General features: G+C 33.9%; 1 protein-coding gene across 1 annotated transcript in view; it reads right to left on the reverse strand.

Moving 5' to 3' along the window:
- LOC132751861 (rab3 GTPase-activating protein catalytic subunit-like) overlaps window positions 1-22,308 on the reverse strand; it is a 34,326-nt gene that overhangs the window by 6,218 nt on the left and 5,800 nt on the right. Inside the window, exons 7-23 of the mRNA XM_060742073.1 lie at window positions 22,082-22,247; window positions 20,979-21,078; window positions 20,466-20,495; window positions 15,090-15,159; window positions 14,301-14,369; window positions 13,119-13,192; window positions 12,521-12,613; window positions 11,603-11,763; window positions 11,258-11,341; window positions 9,994-10,166; window positions 8,937-8,991; window positions 7,294-7,462; window positions 7,213-7,258; window positions 6,853-7,177; window positions 6,657-6,766; window positions 4,401-4,482; window positions 1,226-1,331 (exon numbers count right to left, since the gene is read on the reverse strand). Of these exons, the coding sequence (XP_060598056.1) occupies window positions 1,226-1,331; window positions 4,401-4,482; window positions 6,657-6,766; window positions 6,853-7,177; window positions 7,213-7,258; window positions 7,294-7,462; window positions 8,937-8,991; window positions 9,994-10,166; window positions 11,258-11,341; window positions 11,603-11,763; window positions 12,521-12,613; window positions 13,119-13,192; window positions 14,301-14,369; window positions 15,090-15,159; window positions 20,466-20,495; window positions 20,979-21,078; window positions 22,082-22,247 (1,913 nt within the window). The remainder of the gene's footprint in view (window positions 1-1,225; window positions 1,332-4,400; window positions 4,483-6,656; window positions 6,767-6,852; window positions 7,178-7,212; window positions 7,259-7,293; window positions 7,463-8,936; window positions 8,992-9,993; window positions 10,167-11,257; window positions 11,342-11,602; window positions 11,764-12,520; window positions 12,614-13,118; window positions 13,193-14,300; window positions 14,370-15,089; window positions 15,160-20,465; window positions 20,496-20,978; window positions 21,079-22,081; window positions 22,248-22,308) is intronic.

The following is a 22,308-nucleotide window of genomic DNA, read 5'->3' on the forward strand; positions in this document are numbered from 1 at the left end:
GAAATCTCCCACAGTCACCTAGGACACCTGCATTAATTGTTTTTTCTTTCACACATAAATATCTTTTACATGCATAGTTATGCACTAACTCTGGCTGTACTAACTTGTGTATACCCCATATTTCTGATCCATAAAGTAAAATAGGGCTAATTTTTGTGTCAAAAATATTAAAAAATACTTTTGGGGGTAACTGTCCGTAGTCATATAATTGCGTAAGTATAGAAATAAGTACTCTTTAGTACTAAATGAAAAGGGCGCCAAATATAATATAACTTGACGTCATTTACGACGTCAGGTCATTAAGTTGGTTTCCAGTACTGTGAACGCTTGTATTTCACTGAAACAACGTACTGGGCTCAAATATTCAAAACAGTGAAATTATCAAATCGATAACTTCACTGTTTCAAACAGTGAAATTACCAGTTTTTAACTCACTGATATATTTCTATAAACCACCGAAAAGCATGTAATAAAACATTTTCACTGCAATGATTACCATACAACCACAATGAATGAACAAAGCATATCTATGTTTACTCAATTTAAATCAAGTAATTTACACAATTTAAAAGATCCTGTAACACACATTTTTTATGCTGTAATATCATAGATATGATGCTCAAATTAAGATTTACCAATTTTGTAAGCTTCAAAAAGCATTATTTATAAAGATATTACTGAATTTAACATTTCATGTAAATAAAGGGAGGTAATAAAAACTTTATTTTCTATAAAGTCTAAGTCAAATGTTTCAATAAGAAATGAATGCATATATCTTAATAGTTACATATAATATGTACAAATATTTGCAGTACATATTTTACATATTCTTCGATGTTTGAAAATTGATTTCTAGGCATAATTATATACATATATATAAAATCAATTACAACATTCAGGATCTTTGACTATTTTTTCAACAATGACTCAAACATATTGCAGTTTACCCAAATTTAGATAACAGCCCTGATTCACTAATTAACCTTGATATTTTATTGGGGGGGGGGGGGGCAATCAATGAGTTTTACTATGAATCTTACGATTCATAAATTTTATCACATGCAAGTCATATTGAATTAATTGAATTAAAAAAAAAACAATTTGAACCTTATACATAATTATACACCATATCAGAAGGAGCATTTATAAAGACTTCTCTGAAAAGGCAGATTTGAGTTCTCATCTATATGACGTGACCATGTTGGTGATGTTGAAATACATGTACCTTCAATTGTGACATCACCATTGTCATCTTCAACTGCCTCTTCTATCCAATCTCTAGGTGAATACCATCTTACAAAGTCATCTAACACACATCCTGGGTTAGCAGCCTGAAAATATTTACCACAAAGTTTTACATAACAGACACTATAAACAAGATATGTTTGTAAAACATGTATGCCCCCTATCAGCAGCCAATTAGTCATGTGATAAGGTTATTATGCATGACTTCTGACCCAGTGATCAAACAATTAATAAGGGTTATAAAGTATCTACTGGTCATGACCTTGACCTTTGACCCCTTGACCCAAAACTCAATAGGGGTCATCTGCTGGTCACGACCAATCATCATACAAAGTTTGAAGTTCCTAGGCCTAGGCGTTTTTAGTAAATTGATCAGAAACCGTTTTTACCTACAAGGTCAATGTGACCTTGACCTTTGACCCCTTGACCCCAAAATCAATAGGGGTCATCTGCTGGTCATGACCAATCACCATGCCTAGGTTGAAGTTCCTAGGCCTAAGGGTTCTCTTATTATTGATCGGAAACCGTTTTAACATACAAGGTCAATGTGACCTTGACCTTTGACCCCAAAATCAATAGGGGTCATCTGCTGGTCATGACCAATCACCATGCCAAGTTTGAAGTTCCTAGGCCGAATCGTTCTTTAGTTATTGATCAGAAACCGTTTTTACTTACAAGGTCATTGTGACCTTGACCTTTGACCCCTTAATCCCAAAATCAATAGGAGTAATCTGCTGGTCATGACAAATCACCATACCAAGTTTGAAGTTCCTAGGCCTAAGTGTTCTTGAGTTATTGATCAGAAACCGTTTTTACTTACAAGGTCAATGTGACCTTGACCTTTGACCCCTTCACCTAAAACTCAATAGGGGTCATCTGCTGGTCATGACCAATCATCACACAAAGGTTGAAGTTCCTAGGCCTAAGCGTTTTTAGTTAATTGATCGGAAACCGTTTTTACCTACAAGGTCAATGTGACCTTGACCTTTGACCCCTTGACCCCAAAATCAATAGGTCATCTGCTGGTCATGACCAATCACCATACCAAGTTTGAAGTTCCTAGGCATAAGGGTTCTTAAGTTATTGATCGGAAAGCATATTTACCTACAAGGTCAATGTGACCTTGCCCTTTAACCCCTTAACCCCAAAATCAATAGGGGTCATCTGCTGGTCATGACCAATCACCATACCAAGTTTGAAGTTCCTAGGCCTAAGGGTTCTTAAGTTATTGATCGGAAACCGTTTTTACCTAAGAGGTCAATGTGACCTTGACCTTTGACCCCTTGACCCTAAAATCAATAGGGGTCATCTACTGATCATGACCAATCACCATCTCAAGTTTGAAGTCCCTAGGCCTAAGGGTTCTTTCATTATTGATCGGAAACCGTTTTTACCTACAAGGTCAATGTAACCTTGACCTTTGACCCCTTAACCCCAAAATCAATAGGGGTCATCTGATTGGTCATAACCAATCACCATACCAAGTTTGAAGTTCCTAGGCCTTAAGGTTCTTTAGTTATTGATTGGAAACCGTTTTTACCTACAAGGTCAATGTGACCTTGACCTTTGACCCCTTGACCCCAAAATCAATAGGGGTCATCTACTGATCATGACCAATCACCATACCAAGTTTGAAGTTCCTAGGCCTTAAGGTTCTTTAGTTATTGATCGGAAACCGTTTTTGCTTCAAGGTCAATGTGACCTTGACCTTTGACCCCTTGACCCCAAAATCAATAGGGGTCATCTACTGATCATGACCAATCACCATACCAAGTTTGAAGTTCCTAGGCCTTAAGGTTCTTTAGTTATTGATCGGAAACCGTTTTTGCTTACAAGGTCAATGTGACCTTGACCGTTGACCCCTTGACCCCAAAATCAATAGGGGTCATCTACTGATCATGACCAATCACCATACCAAGTTTGAAGTTCCTAGGCCTTAAGGTTCTTTAGTTATTGATCGGAAACCGTTTTTGCTTTCAAGGTCAATGTGACCTTGACCTTTGACCCCTTGACCCCAAAATCAATAGGGGTCATCTACTGGTCATGACCAATCACCATACCAAGTTTGAAGTTCCTAGGCCTTAAGGTTCTTTAGTTATTGATCGGAAACCGTTTTTGCTTTCAAGGTCAATGTGACCTTGACCTTTGACCCCTTGACCCCAAAATCAATAGGGGTCATCTACTGGTCATGACCAATCACCATACCAAGTTTGAAGTTCCTAGGCCTAAGGGTTCTTTAGTTATCACTCGGAAACCATTTGGTCTACGGACCGACGGACCGACGGACCGACAGACCGACGGACCGACGGACCGACAAGTGCAAAGCAATATACCCCCTTTTCTTCGAAATGGGGGCATAAATATATAACTAAATATAAATCCTAATGAATACATTAAAGAAAGAAAATCAAACTTATTGTCACCTTAGTGCAGTAATGGGTTAACTCCTTATATAATTTAATATGAGTTAACCTGTTACTGCACAAGGTGACGTTATTATGAGAATCATTTTCCGAATAAAACACAAAAGGATCTTTCTATTTTTTTGTTGTTTTTTTTGAAATCATTGCAGGAGAGAGGGTCTCGTATGGCCCATTGTAGATTGATAAAATTCTTATGCTTTACATGCTGATAAGTTAAAGGAGACAGGATAAATTCTATTTGAGCCGTGTCATGACAAAACCAACATAATGCGTTTGCAACCAGCATGGATCCAGACCAGCCTGCACATCTGTAGAGAAACTGATAACGAACAGCGTGGATCCTGATCAGACTGCGCGGAAGCGCAGGCTGGTCTGGATCCATGCTGGTCGCAAACCCACTATGTTGGTTTTGTCATGACACGGCTCATTTCTTTTTTTTTATTACATAAGCACTATCAAAGAAATATACATAATATTACCATCATCAAGATCAAACCAGTGATCATTCTCTCCCTATTAAACTTAGTGTGAAGAAAACATGCAAAAAATTATTTCTTGGTAATAATTCTTAAATAATTAGATATAAAACTGCTTTTTTATAATCTGTCTTTTTGTAATAATGAACATTTACTAACAGAAAGTACTACAACAAAACAGTTGATCTTACTATACTGAAAAATTGAGTAAAATGAAGCTATCATATATGTATGATTCGGAAAGAAACAAACTTACTTTAAATGACTCCATGTCTGACAATAGGCAAGCACTCTGCATTCTTGCTCTTAGCTCCGCCCCTTCTGCTGATGTTCCAAGTCTGTTAAAATAATAAAGAAGTGATGGGTGGGTAATGATGTACAATGTAGAAATGTAAAAGTTTAAACTATACATATGATCCTATTCCAAATGAAAATCTTAACTTTTTTATCCTATAATAAAATAGTTTTGACCATCCTCATGCTTACAAAATTGTACTCCTGCCTTCTTACTTTCTAAATCTTATAAATGTATGTACACATACCCCTATACGGCAAAGCTTCTTAGCCTACTTTGTAGCATGTTGCAGCCTTGATCATGGAAGGGCCGGAACTTAGTCAAAAATCATTCTATGTGATATGCACATGTACTTGAGCTACAAAACAATCCTGTAAAGTCTCATTCAAATTTTATCACAGGCAGGGTCTTTCAAATAGAATGGTCTGGAAACGCTCTATGTAAATCCTACTCACTACAATTAAGCATGTCTCGGTATAACTTGGTGTAGTTTGCTATACGCAAATTATATAAGTGTTCAAGAAAAGGGCAAAAAATAAATACAGGATTAAAAATGAAAATTCTAACAACAAACTTGTGAAAAAAAGATAAATATTTCATAAAATAATGTTTTTAAAGCCATGATCTGTTGAAAAAACATAGATTGCTTGTTCATAATATTTGCTGACAAACGGCGCCCACCAATTAAACATCAAATATTTATAAATAACATTGTGAAATATTATAAAATATTTAAATGATATGATTAAATAACAATATTCTTTGTAAAATCAATTTCTATTCTATCATTTAACAATGCATAAATTTAAACAAGATGCCTGAAAAGTGTTTTTTTTTAGTAAGGATGAAGCATTTGTAAGACATGGGAATATTTTTTATGAATCAGGGATTTTTTCCAGGATTTTGGGAACATGACACATACCCATGGAATTGGGAACTTTAGCGGTGTTTTGTTAAAAATTGGGAAAAAATGCATGACTGAAATTTTGCAGTGATTAAATGGATGCAAACAATTACTGTCTATGATGGCATCTTCAAACATTTAAGCACTAATACAGTAAAAAAGCCTTTATTTGCAAAGATGTTAGAATTTTTATTCAATATTTTTATTTTGTAACTTTCAATTGGGAATTTTTTCCTGTGGTTTGGGAAAATAATATACTATTTTTAATTGGGAATATGACCCAATAACGGCTATAAAATAAGCCAAAAAAAATCCCTGTGAATAATTGTGGAAAACGAAGTAGAGATAAAAGATACCATTCAGAATGCTTCTTTTTATACGTGATGAGCATAACTTTGTCATCAGTTGTAATGTATAATGTATAGATGTAAATGGTGTTGGACGGACAGATTCTAAAGGATCTACTGTTTGAGAATGTATTTTGTTCCAGCCAATCCAGCACATCAAGTTGTTATCTTGTAAGTGAAAATGCTACGACGGATGGACAAAAAGACGCCAGGAGTATAACATAATTTAGGCAAATTTTTAGAGCATATAATTAATGTACTCAATATAAGTGATCATCCTATGAAGTTGTAAAACAGTTAACAATATTAAGGTCATTTGATACTGACCTTTGACCTTGTGACCCCCAATATAGATATAGTTCTTTAATTCAATATAGGCAATCATCCTATGAAGTTTGAATACTGTAAGTCAAATGGAACTTGTGGTATGCTCCAGAAAGCACAATTTTCAGTGTTAAGGTCAGTGTGATCCTGACCTTTGACCTTATGACCATAAAATCAATAGGGGACATGTATTGAACATGGCTGTTCATCCTATAAAATTTTACAGCTGTAGGTTGATTAATACTAGTTATTGAGCAAAAACTGTTTTCAGTTTTAAGGTAATAGTAACCTTGACCTTTGACCTTGTGACCCAAAAATTACTAGGGGTCTTCTTCTCAATATTGACAATCATCCTATGAAATTTGAACACTGTGGGCAAAATGGAACTTAAGTTATGCCCAAGAAACCACAATTTTCCGTGTAGAGATCATAGTGACCCTGACCGTTGACCTTATGACCCCAAAATAAATAGGGTCATGTATTGGACATGGCTGTTCATGCCCCTAAAGTGGGGGCACAAAAATCATTCAATAAGCCATAATTCTGACAAAAATCATTGAACTGGGAAATGCCAATGATAGGCACAACAAAACTTGGTAATGATCATTGTTTTTGACAAATATGAGAGAAAAAATGTCTTACTTAGCAAGAACTTCAGCATGCTCCTCTAACATATCTTCAGTCATGGGCGCCGGCTCTTGTGTTATTGGTATATACATTTTTTCTTCACAAAATTCCACCAATTTTAAATCCTGGAATAAAGCAAAGTCTTCCTTCTGGTTTGTGTGAATAACTATCCTTGAACGCTGGTGTCACTTGTCACAGATGCATTGCTTACACTTTGTCTCTGCTCGAACCAGTCAAATTCTCTAATCTGAGAATCAGTCAATGATGTATTTTGAGAACTAGTCTGTGAAATATTGACTGGTTCACAATCCATTTCATTTTCAGACTGGTTATCTTCATTATTTACAGACTGGTTACCCTCATTATCAGATTGATTTTCATCCTGCATCTGCTGCTGGTTTTCAGAAGTCTGGTTCCCAGCAGAAGTATCTTCATCTTTTTCACCAGACTGGTTATTTTCATCATCATTACACTCAAAGAATTCTTCATCATCACTTGATTCACCAGAACTTGTAAGTTTTAGGGATAAACCAGTCCTTGTGTAATTTTTTTTAATTGCACTAGGATTTGCCTTGATTGTTCTGCAGCACTACAGGACATGTTTTCTGATGACTGTGCTTGATTCATGTTTTGGATCATTATTCTGTAGAACATTGTTTCTGTGGTTGGTTAATGAAACTATCGTCATGAGACATTGATCTTGACACCTGGGATGTCGAGGGGCCCCTGTACGGGGAACTTGGAGGGGAATCTGGCTCCCCAGTATAACCTTTATGGAGCTGTTCCCTCTTTTTCTTATGTTCTATACAACAGTTTAACATCTGAAAAATAGATATTTCAAAATAATTATGTATCGAAATAATTAAGTTCATTAACATGAGAAGAGGATATTCATTTAAAATTACATTGTACTTTATCCTTGAATTGAAGTAAAAATAGCTTAAAGGTACAGTGAAAATAACAAATATAAATGGTCAAGATTAAAGGGGGGTCTACAGCTTCATTATCGGAAAAACATAAATTACATATTAATTTAACTTAAATATCCCTCATTTCCTTCTGGTGATCTGAAGGTTGTTATTTTCATCCTTTTTATTCTGTTGAATTCAAAGTCACACCAATATTGTAAAGGTCATACGGTGACTTTCCAGCTTTACTGGTGAATGAGGAATGCATATGCCTCTTTGTGCATTATTTGAGGCATAAACAGGCACTTGAGTAGAAACCATTGACATCCTGTAAGCTTACTCACAGTCTCTTGAAATAATTCAAAGTCGTTGGCAGAATTCCAACCAACATCGGTCACAGCCAGATAATTTAACAGATTCTTTGCAAAACAGTTCTTGGTGAGTTAATGCATGTCAATCAAGTAAAGAACAAACAGATTTAATTGAATATTTTGTAGGTGCAGCAATGATTTTATGCATGAACCACATGCATTATATTGATGATCATATTTCTTTCAATTTAGATACTTTGGTACGAGTTTCATCAGCAACTAACATACATGTATGTTTTACAGTTCCTTATAATATAATACACTTCAAATTATCCTTCCAAACAAAACTTATACAAAATGAGATTCACAGAAAAAGTTTGGCATTAATTTTATCACAAATTATTAGATATAAATAAGAATGTAAGACCTATTATAGTCACTGAAAACCAAAGCAAAAAGGAAAGGGGCGGTGACCTAACTGACCTTGTAGTTAAGGTATCTGCCTCTTTACTCTCCTAATATGTGTGCAGAATTTCAAATCATTTGCTCACTCTGTCCCAGCCAGAATAAATTTAATAATTATTTTAAAGTGACATTATGCTCATTTTTTCATTGTCAAGTTGAGCTGTATTGACTGTTTATTTCAAAAGATTGACTGTTATAATAATGATTGACAGACTGTTAATTTTGGAAAATATTGCAGATGAAATATAATCTGCCTAAAATATACAAATACTGACCCATTTTTTTTTTATAAAATGAACATTAATGGTTCATTCAGATGGATATTTACAACAATTTCCATGTTATTTATCATTCATGGGAAGTTAATTATTAAATTGAATGGAATTATGGCAAAATGTTAACTAATTTGAGTTTCACCTGATCACTCATTATATATCCTTGAGTGGGCATGTCACTTAAAATTTTTCATGATGGCCTAAAATGAAAAAGTATTCAAACACTATAAATTAAAACATGAGTTAGATTAACAAATTTTAGGTTTTTTAGACTTTCTTCTCAGCAGGCTTCCTTTAAATTTGGAAACACAAGATTTAATATACTGTTTAAATTACCTGTAATTTCTGTTGGAGTAAGCAAGACCCTAAATTAGGTGGTCCTTTTTCTATCCTGAAACAAAAAAGATCATTTGAAACATGTGTAAAAAGGTGATGCACTCTAGTTTTGTTTCAACTCAAAAATACAATCAAGTTTACACAAGCGGAAATTAATTCAGCAATCCCAGAGTTGACAAGTATTATTCTGTGTTTTCTTTTTTAAGTTAACAAGAATATTGATCAACATCAAAAGGTACTCCCAAATTTCCCCTAGACAAGGTTAAAACTAAAGCCCTTCTTTGATGACATGTAGGAAAATGTATTTTTAGCCAACAGACTTTGACCATGACTATATTAATCTATTTTTTGTCAATACCCCTTAAAGGAACTTCACAAAGGTATTAGCTTCTTGATATCCAAAACCAATTATCAACAAAATATGGTTTCAAACTTTAAACAAGTTAAAGATCCAGAAACTCATTTTTTTATGGTTTTATATCATAAATATAATGCTCAAATGAAGATTTATCCATATTGTAAGTTCCAAAAAAACATTATTTCTAAAGTTATTACCAAAGTTACATTTCAAGTAAATAAAGGGAGGTAATTAGAAATATTTTTTCGAAAAAGTCTATGCCAAATTTTTCAATAAGAAATGAATGCATATATTTTAATGATTACTTACAATGCATATAAACATTTGCAGTACATAATTATTCCACATATTCTTGGATGTTTGGAAATTGTTTTAGAAGACTAATTATATAGATATAATCGCGGAGGGCGCAAGTCACATTCTTTGTGATTGATCATGAAATCTTTTCTATGGTCTTTCGCACTGTATATCTGCTCTGGTATGTACAGAAGTTTCAGTTCCTTGCATAAGTGAAGGCAACTAGTACTGATAAACTGCTTGACAGCCTGCCCAGGAACGATGCAGTGGCTGGGACTGTGCTCTGTTAAAGTCAATGTAGCCTACTTTCATGAACGGAAGTGAAAACTACCAACACCACCACCATTGTTACTTAAGTATATCTAGCAAATGAAGCACTACAAAATTAAATACAGCACTAACCCCTCAATAAAGAAGTTATTTTCCCATCTATATCTCATTTCTAAGATAAATTCCTGCCAGATCTGGGCCACTGCACACACACCGCCATGGTTATGGTTCAATACACACAAGCATATAGCCAATTTATGTAACAGACCATCAACCTGTGATGACTTTAATTGCTTGGGAAGTTCCTGAAATACAAGAAATTACAAAACTATCTATTAACAAGAGCATTGTGTGCTTGTCTAATTTAAAATCTAAGTTAAAAGGGGCATGTCTCTAAGATTATTACTTTTAGAATTATGCCCCTTGTCTAACAACTGCACCTTGTCATGATAAGCAAGTATTCCAAGTTTTGTGTTGATATTTTTTAAAATGTATGAATAATGGGCTAAATAAAAGTTTTTGTACAACCAGGACAAAGATGCTACTACTACATGTAGCTTGACATTTTCTTATGAAATAGACAAGGTAAAAATGAGATGACTTGAAATATGTTTTTGTTTGTTTGTTTTGGGTTTTACGTCACATGGACACAGTATAGGTCATATCGAGACATTCCAGCTTTACTGGTGGAGGAAGACCTCAGGTGCCATTCTGTGCATTATTTCAAGCACGAACGGATACCTGAATAGAACCTTGGAAGTTCCATAAGCTACCTGATAGTTGAAATATGTTTCGGTGAAAAATCCGATACGTCTACCCCGATACAATTTACTGACTCTTTGACTGACAAGTTCAGCACTATCTATGCTAATCCTTTATGCTAAATGTAAATGATGAATTTTAATGTTATAAATAGAGGATATTCAATGAGTGTAAGTTTAATACTGAATTTATTGAAAAAGTTTAATAAAATTATAAAATGCAAGCCTCTGGCGAGCATAATATTATTTTATTCAACAAGTTCAATAAATTCAGTGATGAACTTACACAAATTTAATATTTCTATTACTCATATACCAAACATAAGGACCATTTGAAGTGAAAAAGAACCATTTTTGTTGATGCGCCTATAGTGTAACACTAACATTTTGCTCGTCTTAACGTTATGTTTATATATATGCAAATAATGTCACGTCAAATATGCACGGTTGTGCAATACCATATTTACAGAGTTGCAAAAACAGCATGGATATGTGATAAAACTTAATACTAAACTTTAAGGCTAAACCTTTATACTGACAATTACCCTTATCATTAAACCTTACAGGTAACCTTAATATTAAACCTGAATACTAATCATTAACACTAATGATATAGGTGGGTTATTATTACTAACCTTTGGTGGTTGTGGCGTGGTCTCCCTCATATATTCTTCTTCATTATCTGCAGATATTGGCTTAGCTGCATCAGGGAACAAGAACTGAAAAATATAAAAGATGAATAAAAGAATTAAATTTTTTATACAGTCATATTGAAACTAAAGCTGTCACAGGAGTGACGAATACCCTCACCATCTCTTTAACATAGGATTTTATGAAATCATTATTTTTGAAGGTGAATCATTGAGTATTAAGTATGTTAAAATGTCCAAGTAATATATGAATTTGCAGTCATGATATAAAATTGTTTGAACCAAGATTTTAACCAAGAGCAAACAGGGTTTATTGATTTAAAGTCGTACTTGTACAATTTGGTCCAAAAGTTCCCCTTGTATCGGAGCATCTTTAGCCTTGCCAGCTTGTTTCTGTGGTTGAGAGACATATGACGTTAGAGATGGGATGTTATACCCTACTGATGGCTCAGTTAACTTCTGTAATGCATTACTAATTTCTCCAGTAGAGTCTGAAATATAAACAACAAAATCTCTCCATGCCATAAAAAATCTGTCTTTCATAATGACACAATCACATTTCACCTGTAACTGTATAGTTTATGATTAATACATACAGAAAACATTTAATTAAATCTTTTTCAAAAAAAAAAAAAAATCCTAACTTCCATTATAGGACCAGGTCAGCAAATGCAAAATTCAAGTAATCTTACTGGACACAAAATAGTTATCTAATAACATTAAGCAATTTGATATCACTGTCAATGATGTTAGCAAAAGACAGTTCAAAATCAGAGCTGGATGTTAAAGGGACTCAACATAATTTTTGACATGAGGGGACTGGAAATGATTTTTCAAGATAAATGTCCAGACCAACAACTTGTATGAAAAATTTCAGGTCATTTTCTAACTCTGTTTTTCCAGATTAATTATTCCAATTGTGGAAAAAACACCAACAAAAATTTCACTCCAATTTGACTGAGAATAGCAAAAAACAAAAAAAAAAAAACTATTTTCAATGTATTTCTGATTATATTTCTTAACCATCTGTCGTTCCAAATGCCCCAGCTGGTCTATGTAAGGAATTAAAATTGTATGTTTTTAGGTTTTTGAACCTTAGTGGAGTTCCTTTAAGAGTTAAACTTACAAATAAGTTTTTCTTCAAATTTGAGAAAGCAAATATATATTTGAGCTGATTTAGGGGTAAGGACTAGAACATAAACTGAAATGACTGAACATGAATATTTCAATACTGTAATGGAATCTTACCACTTTCTCTCATTTCTGAACCAAACCCACCTATCAGCTGATCTAAAGTCTCTTTTCTATGACAAAGTGCCAAGAAATTTATCAGATACTCTCCTGAAAAAGAGGAAAAGAAAAGAAAAACTTTGACAATCAAACCAACAGAAATTTCTTGGTACATTTCCCTTACATTGATATACCATTCAATAAAGTCATTAGATTTTGTATTTCAACATAGTGTATACATGAAGATATTCCAAAGAAGTTGTTTCCAAGAAGTTATTTCCAAGAAGTAGTTTCCAAGAAGTTATTTCCAAGAAATAGTTTCCAAGAAGATGTTTCCATGAAGTAAATACACATTTCATTCAACTGCATGCAAATTGTACCTGTACAAGAAATTAATCAAGGGTAAAACTAATGATCTTTCCCACAAAACAATTTGCCACGATAATTTGAAATTTACACCCATAGATGACCAGTTAGATTGAAGTCATTTTGCTTTGAGGCCCATTTTCTAATGAGTGTTGTTTGTTTTTCCTGTAAAATGTACGTAAAAACAGACATGCTTGTTCTGCTACATTTTACAATGTAAACAGACTTATTAAAATATTACAAAAATTACCCAGCAAGCATTGTGGATCCTCTGTCATCTGTATTCTAACTGACCAATGAGGAGCTTGGAGAGGGTCAAGGTCACTGAAAGGTCATTGAAACAAAGTTCAGAATTTTTGGGACAAAAATATATCCTTTCATATACAATTAAAACTCTACCATTCGAAAATTTGAAAATACAGTCCGACCCCGGTTATTCAACAACCCTTTATTCGAATACCTGGCATTATCCGAAATAGATCGGCGGTCCCGTTTTTATCTCTATATAAATCAATATAAATACCAGCGCATTATTCGAAAGGCATTATCCAAATACCTCCTATTTTTCGAAGTAAAATTTCGGTCCCGATTATACAATTATGAAAGAATCGCACACCTATTATTCGAAACAAGCCTAATTATTATTCGAAGTCGGACTAATTGGCGCAGATCCACTCGCTGACTGGTCGACTTGTGAAATACATCAATAGTCATGCATGTATTTAGACAATCGTGATAATAGCTCTTTTTGTGTTCTTTAATCAACTTTAATTACCGAAAATGAAAAGCGATGTACCGTGTCCGATTTTGTTACTGTTATTGCTTGGAGATGACAGCAATATTTTTCATACATACCGAATATGTAAATTTGTCAAAACATCCAAAACGCTACATAAGAGCCTTTTTTCCTAATCGAAAATACCAGAGTTTAGCTGTAAATACCGTAGTAACAACACGGCCATTATCAAGGTTTTGCGCGAAACGAAACGTGTTGTAAACGGTAGTTTTGCTACGATTTGTCAAAGTGGAGTAGTATTCGTCTATCACAATATTCGGATTCCGATTATTCGAACCCATCGATTATTCAGAGTAAATATTCAGTCCCAGGCACTTCGAATAAACGGGGTTGGACTGTATTTGATTCATTTATGTTGTTTTTTTTTTTAATGTTATCAGAAAATGAAAATATTTGTTAATCATGAGCTTTTTTCTTTATTTTACTTTTCTTTGTCCTTTCTAGGCCTTTTACGTTTTTATCTGAGAAAATGAGTCACTGCTGAGCGGGAACCAATTTCTTCAAAAAGGGCACATTTACATTGAATTTAAAACATTTTTAAATGTCAGCACTTTTTAATTATGCTTAAATTGTACAAAAAGTTCTTGATTCTTTCTGAAAGTTTCACCTTCATTAAAGTTGTAACACTCTACTTACGAATAAACTTGATTTTCTACAATCATATCCTCAGATAGACTTGGCCATGTGCAGTATAAACTTAAGGCACTGAAAGCAAATAAAAATAATAAACTAGGAATGTGTCTGAATGATGCCCTCACTTTATAATTATTACTATGTAAGGACATGCACGGGTCGTTTTTACCATGAGGTTTGAAAATATGCAAGTCGAAAGTTCCCACTATGTCCTTATGTTGTGTCCTTATGACTGTGGTGACGATTGACTTGCATTTAAAATTTAATACTGTATAATTGCTTTTGCATTTTATTCCATATATTTTATGAATACAAAGTGTGACCCTTGAGCTTCATTAACAATTTGATCTGTACTTTACGCATTATCTGGTAAAGATAGTCTATTTAATTTTATTTATACTTGTCACCAATTGCCCACATGAGCCAGTCCTCCAGAAGAGCATTAACCACTTTATATTTTGGAGGATAGAAAGATGCTCAAACTCCAGAAGCTTCTTTTGGTTCTTTAATGTGCCAAATGATTAAGCATTCATAAATGGTATCTCCATTTAAAGTCTCATCCAAAAGACTGATAAGTAATTTTAGTTGGCCAGCCTTGAAAATCGAACCCACCATGTTGAGATTACAAGTCTCTCGCTCTAACTGACTGAGCTTTGTGGGCTGGCATATTGTCTTGTATAAACACAAACTTTCTTTTGGCATAAAAAAAGAAATTACAACATTTGTGACAGAAATCTAAATCCACAGCTGTCAAACATGGTAATGTATCATTTTAAAATTTTAAGCATATACCTGACAGGGTCCTCACATGCACCGAACGGCAGCTGCTCAAACCCAGAACATCCAACTTCATCATCAAAGTCTGAATATATAATAACACAATTTATTTTTGTAAATTTTTTATCAAATGACCATCATGAGCTTTGCCAAACTTTGACACAATTTTTCAGATTTTGTTTGATAGGAAAGTTCCAAGATATGAAAAAGACTAATCAAGGTAAAAAAAGAACAACAACAACAAAAATGTAAGAGATGTAAGAGATGCAGAGTGACTATTGCTAAATGTACTGTTTGAGTGTTAAATGGAGCAATATCTTTTATATAATAAGTAATAATATATGTACGAGGGCTGTCCGGAAATTTCATAGACAAGGCTATAAAATCATTATAATATAAGCAGTCATATTAATATGATGATTAAATATTTTGCTAAAGTATTTATTCTGCTACAAATATCTAAATTAGAAAAACATGATAAAAGTTGTATTCGCAAATTGCCAATCACCATGGCAATATGATCAACGAATCACGGAGCACTTTGATTTCATGACAATAGCTACACGAATAAAAAGTTGCTAAATCTAACGCAAACTCTTGTTTAAATGTTGTGACATCAAAAGGTACTATTGCTTGATATTTGGTGAAAATAAAGACGTCATACGCAAAGAAACAACTTGTTAACGAGGATTATATGCAATGAAGTTGCGTTAGTTTTGTGTAAAAAAAATGATGTCAAATTCAAGGACGGAGCAACGTAATGTTATTTAACTTCAAAGCAACGCTAATAATGATTATAATTTTTACTTTTAAAACAAAATCAACCACAAATTGTTATGGGCAACTTGAGTTTAATTGTCAAACAGGATAAAGAAGCGGTGATGACAGTATTTTGTATAAGAAACGTATCAGATGACCAAAAGTAGAATGGCCAAAATGTCGTTACAACAATCCTTGAAAAAGACAGACATCTCACACACTGTATTGGAATCAGTGACACCTTTGTTGTTGTTTTTTAAATGTAGTATATGAAATTCATTAAGTAATAGCAAGGGAACATAACATGTATAAAGTATACGCCAGACAAGTTCCATGGCTGTTTTAATCGAAAGAAATTGAATAGTGGATAAACATGAAGTTAAATTGACGCTGTTGACGTTGTCAAAGTGCTCCATGACGGTGTATATAATGTTGTATGTTAATACTGTAAAATACAAACGTAAGTCACAATTTAGTAATTTTTGATAAATGTGCTCGCTAGATATGTATATTTTTGCTGACAAAATTTGTACAACGTATGTATTGTTATACAATAAACAAGAGGGCCATGATGGCCCTGAGGTCGCTCACCTGTATATAGCCCCCCCCCCCAATGTTGCAGGGCCAATTTAACCCAAGGGCTTTTATTTGCACAAACTTGGTAGACACCCATAAGAAGATGTTTCATGCTAAACATCTAAGCTCTAGCTCATTGGGCTTTTTAAAAGAAGATTTTTTTAACGTTTTTACTATACACATATAGTTAAAAACAATGACACCCCTGGGGCCGGGCCAGTTTTGACCCCAGGGCTTTTATTTGAACAAACTTTGTAGACACTTACTAGAAGATGTGTTTCATGCTTAATATCTAAACTCTAGCTATTTGAGTTTTTTCAAAGAAGATTTTAAGTTTTTGCTATACACATATAAAGAAAATCAATGACCCCGGGGCGGGGCCAATTTTGACCCCAGGTCTTTTATTTAAACAAACTTTGTAGACACTCACTAAAAGATGTTTCATGCTTAATATCTTAACTCTAGCTATTTGGGTTTTTTCAAAGAAGATTTTTTTAAGTTTTTGCTATACACATATAAGGAAAATCAATGACCCCCGGGCGGTGCCAATTTTGACCCCAGGGCTTTTATTTGAACAAACTTGGTAGACACCTATTAGAACATGTTTGATGCTAAATATCTTAGCCATAGCTCCTTGAGTTCTTTAAAAAAAGATTTTTTAAGTTTTTACTATATGCATATTGGGAAAATCAATGACCCCCCGGGGCGGGGCCAATTTTGACCCCAGGGCTTTTATTTGAACAAACTTGGTAGACACTTATTAGAACATGTTTCATGCTAAATATCTTAGCTCTAGCTCTTTGGGTTCTTTAAAAGAAGATTTTTTAAGTTTTTACTATATGCATATAGGGAAAATCAATGACCCCCTGGGGCGGTGCCAATTTTGACCCCAGGGCTTTTATTTGAACAAACTTGGTAGACACCTATTAGAACATGTTTGATGCTCAATATCTTAGCCATAGCTCTTTGAGTTCTTTAAAAGAAGATTTTTTAAGTTTTTACTATATGCATATAGGGAAAATCAATGACCCCCCGGGGTGGGGCCAATTTTGACCCCAGGGCTTTTATTTGAACAAACTTGGTAGACACCCATGAGAACATGTTTCATGCTAAATATCTTAGCTCTAGCTCTTTGGGTTCTTTAAAAGAAGATTTTTTAAGTTTTTACTATATGCATATAGGGAAAATCAATGACCCCCTGGGGCGGTGCCAATTTTGACCCCAGGGCTTTTATTTGAACAAACTTGGTAGACACCTATTAGAACATGTTTGATGCTCAATATCTTAGCCATAGCTCTTTGAGTTCTTTAAAAGAAGATTTTTTAAGTTTTTACTATATGCATATAGGGAAAATCAATGACCCCCCGGGGTGGGGCCAATTTTGACCCCAGGGCTTTTATTTGAACAAACTTGGTAGACACCCATGAGAACATGTTTCATGCTAAATATCTTAGCTCTAGCTCTTTGGGTTCTTTAAAAGAAGATTTTTTAAGTTTTTACTATATGCATATAGGGAAAATCAATGACCCCCCGGGGCGGGGCCAATTTTGACCCCAGGGCTTTTATTTGAACAAACTTGGTAGACACTCACTAGAAGATGTTTCATGCCAAATATCTAAGCTCTAGCTCTTATGGTTTTTTAAAAGAAGATATTTTAAGTTTTTTCTTTCGGTTGCCATGGCAACCAGAGTTCTGCATGGAATAAAATTCTTTGAACAATTTTTAAAGGTGACCACCAAAGGAACATTCCTGTGAAGTTTGGATGAAATTGGCTTAGTGGTTTATGAGGAGATGTCATTTAAAGAAAAAGTCTACGGACGACGGACGGACGACGGACGGACGGACGGACGGACGCCGGACGAAAAGCGATCACAAAAGCTCACCCTGTCACTTTGTGACAGGTGAGCTAAAAATGAAAAAGTATATGAACTTTCCGGACATCCCTCGTACACCGGGAATGATGTTAAAAGTAGTGCAATGGTGCTGCCTGGGTGTAAAAAGTCCATGCTTTTCCAGTGATTTCCATTGAAAATAAAGAGGCTGGAGTATTAGGACAAAATTTTAAAGCCCTTTCCTGGCTCAGACTGGAAAAAATGGGCTGGAAAAACAAGGAAATAACATGAAACATTATCCATGCTACATGGAATATTTTCCATGTTTTCCATGAAGAAGCATGGACTTAATATTCCGTGCTTTCCCATATACATTACATTTCTAAAGTTTTCTAATGTTTTTTTTACAATATATATATATATATATATATATATTGTATAATATATTGTGATAGTTATATAGAAACCATAATAATAAAATAATTTACAACAAAACTTCATATTTAACAATCCATAAGGCAGCCTTTAGCTTTTACCTTCAGTTGAAAAAACAATTCTGTGTTGTTTCATACTAAGTATTTCACTAATTTTATCTTGAAATAGTGCATCTCATCATTGTTAAACCTTCTTTAAAACAACAACCTGTGTGCTATTTATAACATATCAGTGACATATGTTTCTAAAAATAGAAGATCGGGAAACAAATCATCCATTTAACTAACTTAGTATAGGGAGCGGACTGGTAGATTTGAGGTATCAAGGGGTTTCGTTTCTTTTTTTTTAAATTTTTTTGCCAGAAAAATTTCATTTACCACCTTAATGTTTTTTATTTGACAATAATTATGAGGCGATTTATCTAAAAATAAAGAATTTTCTGTTTAGAAAGCTCAAGGCTGCTTTAACCCTCTGAATATCTTAAATTGAAATGTCCATTCTCTATTTTTGAAAAGTCCATTTAATTTAACTATTTTGAGTATTTGGGATGTAAATATAGCGTTGATCAGCCAAGGGGAGCAGTGCAGGCCTAGTGATTAAGGTGTCTGCCTCTCAACCCAGAGATTATGGGTTCAAGCCCTACACGTCACAACCATGTTTCTTCATATAACACCAGTTCTAGAAAGCTTACTGGAAAGTGATTAATATAAGTTGCAAGAACTTGTTTTGCAATCAAGCTTAATTAAATAAATAAAAATGTTTAAACCAATTGTATAGAACCAGGTTAGTCTACACCTATATAATGCTGGTTTGCCTAACACTATACCTGGTTTCAAAGGCTTATCAATTCCAGCAGGATAAGGGTTAGAAAATATCTAATTGCATAACATTAAAAAAAACACTCACAATCATACAATAAATACTTGCAAAACTGTTAATAATTGTTAACAAATAAATGCATTCCATTTTACCTTAAAGTATAAAACAAAAATCAATCAAGTGCTCGAGCAAAGAGACAAAATATGCAACTTAATCTTTTTTAAATAAATGATGAGCAGCTTGTATGTGTCATATAAAGAACAATTTAGCCATGTCGCAATTACTTTGGTGCTAATTCCCTCTTTCTCTTATAGAAGAATTAAATGTACATCTTTTTTTTTTCTTTTAACTATGACCCTATTTGCATCATGCAGTCTTCCTCAGAAAAATAAATGACGTTTATAAAACAACAAATGGCAAATACTATTTTTTTGTTGGTGCAAACTTTACAATGTTGTGTTGTTGTTTTTAGCATAGTACTTTTAAATCAAGACAAAGTAAATCCTTATAAGAGTTTTTTTTATCTGTACTCCAAGACTTAAGCTTAACTGGTGAAAAAACCCACGTACTCCTCATGTGCCCTTTATGTGCCCCTCTGTGCATTACTTCAGGTACCAGCTAGCACCTGAGTATAACAAATGAAATTCAATAAACTAGCAGGATAGCTTCGGCACATGAACAAATCAAAGTCTCAGGCAGGATTTAAACCCACTACGATGAGGGGCAAGTGGTTTTGAAGTCAACAGCCTAAATTACTTTAGCTTAGGTACAAACAATCCTAAAGAAATCACTCAGGCACGGACAACCCTAAAAATCAATTGTACAGTCATAGGTAGAACGGCTTACTGATAAATAAACGATTCATGCTGAAATGCTAGGGAAAAAAGCACATATCTTAAGCAAATTTTAGTATTATAGAAACCAAAGAAAAAAGACATGCAGCAGCAGCTGTTCTACAAATCTCCCTTACCATTTAACTTTCTCACTTTGCTGCTATGAACTACAATATATATTGTACAAATATTTAACAAACATGCAATATGAAGGTTACATAGTTAAGGCACATTCTGCCTCAAAAATGAATTCTAAAAATAACATATATTTACTTTGTGTGAAGTGAAAACATGTTTATTTCATATTTACTAAGGAACTGTACAGCAATTATCGATATTTCTAATATCAAATTTGAGCATAGTTTATCTGAAGCTTGTTTGTTTGTTTGTCTGGAATTTTTCCCCATTTTAACACATTTATTGGTCATATCATAGGTCAACTATCTCACATGATTTCTAAATCAGCAATGAGAGACAAATGACCATTAGACACAATTCCAAGATCAATTCATGGAAAAATTGTGCATCGCCCTATGATTGAACAAGATAAAAGACAGTAAAACAAGAATCTCTTCTCACAGATATATTAAAACTACCAGCACCTTTTTATCTGAGAATTTTTTAGTTGCTCAATAATATAGATAATATACCTGGCAGAGGCTGTGTCCATGGGGAGTTGACCCAGTCATACAGCATATACATGAACCGGACCGCAACCGACACGGGTGGTCTTGGATCAGCTACAGAACCCTGTGTATAGATTCAAAAAGATAAAATCATTTCTAGGCTGTGATTTGTTCTTTGATGTTCCTTAGCTTTTATATCCATGCAACATGATCTATTGGTAATAATCACACATAGTGCGTAACACATTGTGCGATATCTAAGATAAAGCCTGTTTCTCCCACAAAAAAAGTGTGCATTTTTTCAAATAAAGCATATTTGTAAGTTCAAATGGTTCATGTACAGTAACCCTTTCCAATAGACAAAACAACATGGGTCTTTTGACTTTATCATGACACAGGCTGTATATTAAAAAATTTTTCAGATTGAGGATGGGCATTGGTAATAAGGTACTGGGGATTTGGCCAACAGTTTAAGAGCATATTTATCTATAGCATGGATGGACATGCTAATAAACATGTCAATACATGTTAAAATGTGGAATACTTTCTCAAACCATCACAATTTAAAATGTCAAAACAAGTTTTCTTTTACTTAGTTCCATCATTTGAAAAACTAATAACACAGGTAAATCATGTAAATACACAAAATGGTCCTCAACATTTAGAAGCCACACTTAGCCTGGAAAACAAATATTAAACAATAAAATGTTAATAACTCTTTTTATCACACAACCATGCCGATTTTGCGACTCCGTAAATATGGTATTGCACGGCCGTGCATATATTTTGACGTGACGTCATTAGCGTTATACAAACATAGTGTAAAGACGCGCTAAATGTTAGTGTTATACTATAGACGTGTCATTGAAAAATGACTCTCGTTTCACTTTAACCGGTATTTATTTGGGTATGTGATAAATAGAATATTGGATTCGTGTAAGTTCAATACTGAATTTCTTGCACTCGTTGAATAAAAAAATATTATGCTCGCCAGAGGCTCCCATATAATTTTATTCAACTTGTGCAATAAATTCAGTATTGAACTTACACTCATTTAATATCCTCCATATACGATAACTTATTTTGTATGCTATTATAATATCTATCATGTTATTTGATGTACTCACAAGTTTTGATTTAAACACATCTAGAAGTCCAGCAAGATGGTTATACTGTGCTGGTGTCCTTTTTAAATGTACCATAGCAAACTCAATGTTCGAGCCAGGCAACACACAGGTACCCTGGTACAAACGTCTCCATTTCTGATGAATCTGCACAAATACTGGTACACAGCTAGAAGAGAAAAGGGAACCAGTAAACAAAAGATATTGAGCATAGCTTAAAGAAAACCAAC

This window comes from Ruditapes philippinarum, unplaced genomic scaffold (genome assembly GCF_026571515.1).
Source record: "Ruditapes philippinarum isolate M1 unplaced genomic scaffold, ASM2657151v2 ctg2167_1_1_1_1, whole genome shotgun sequence".
Taxonomy (NCBI): Eukaryota; Metazoa; Mollusca; class Bivalvia; order Venerida; family Veneridae; genus Ruditapes; species Ruditapes philippinarum.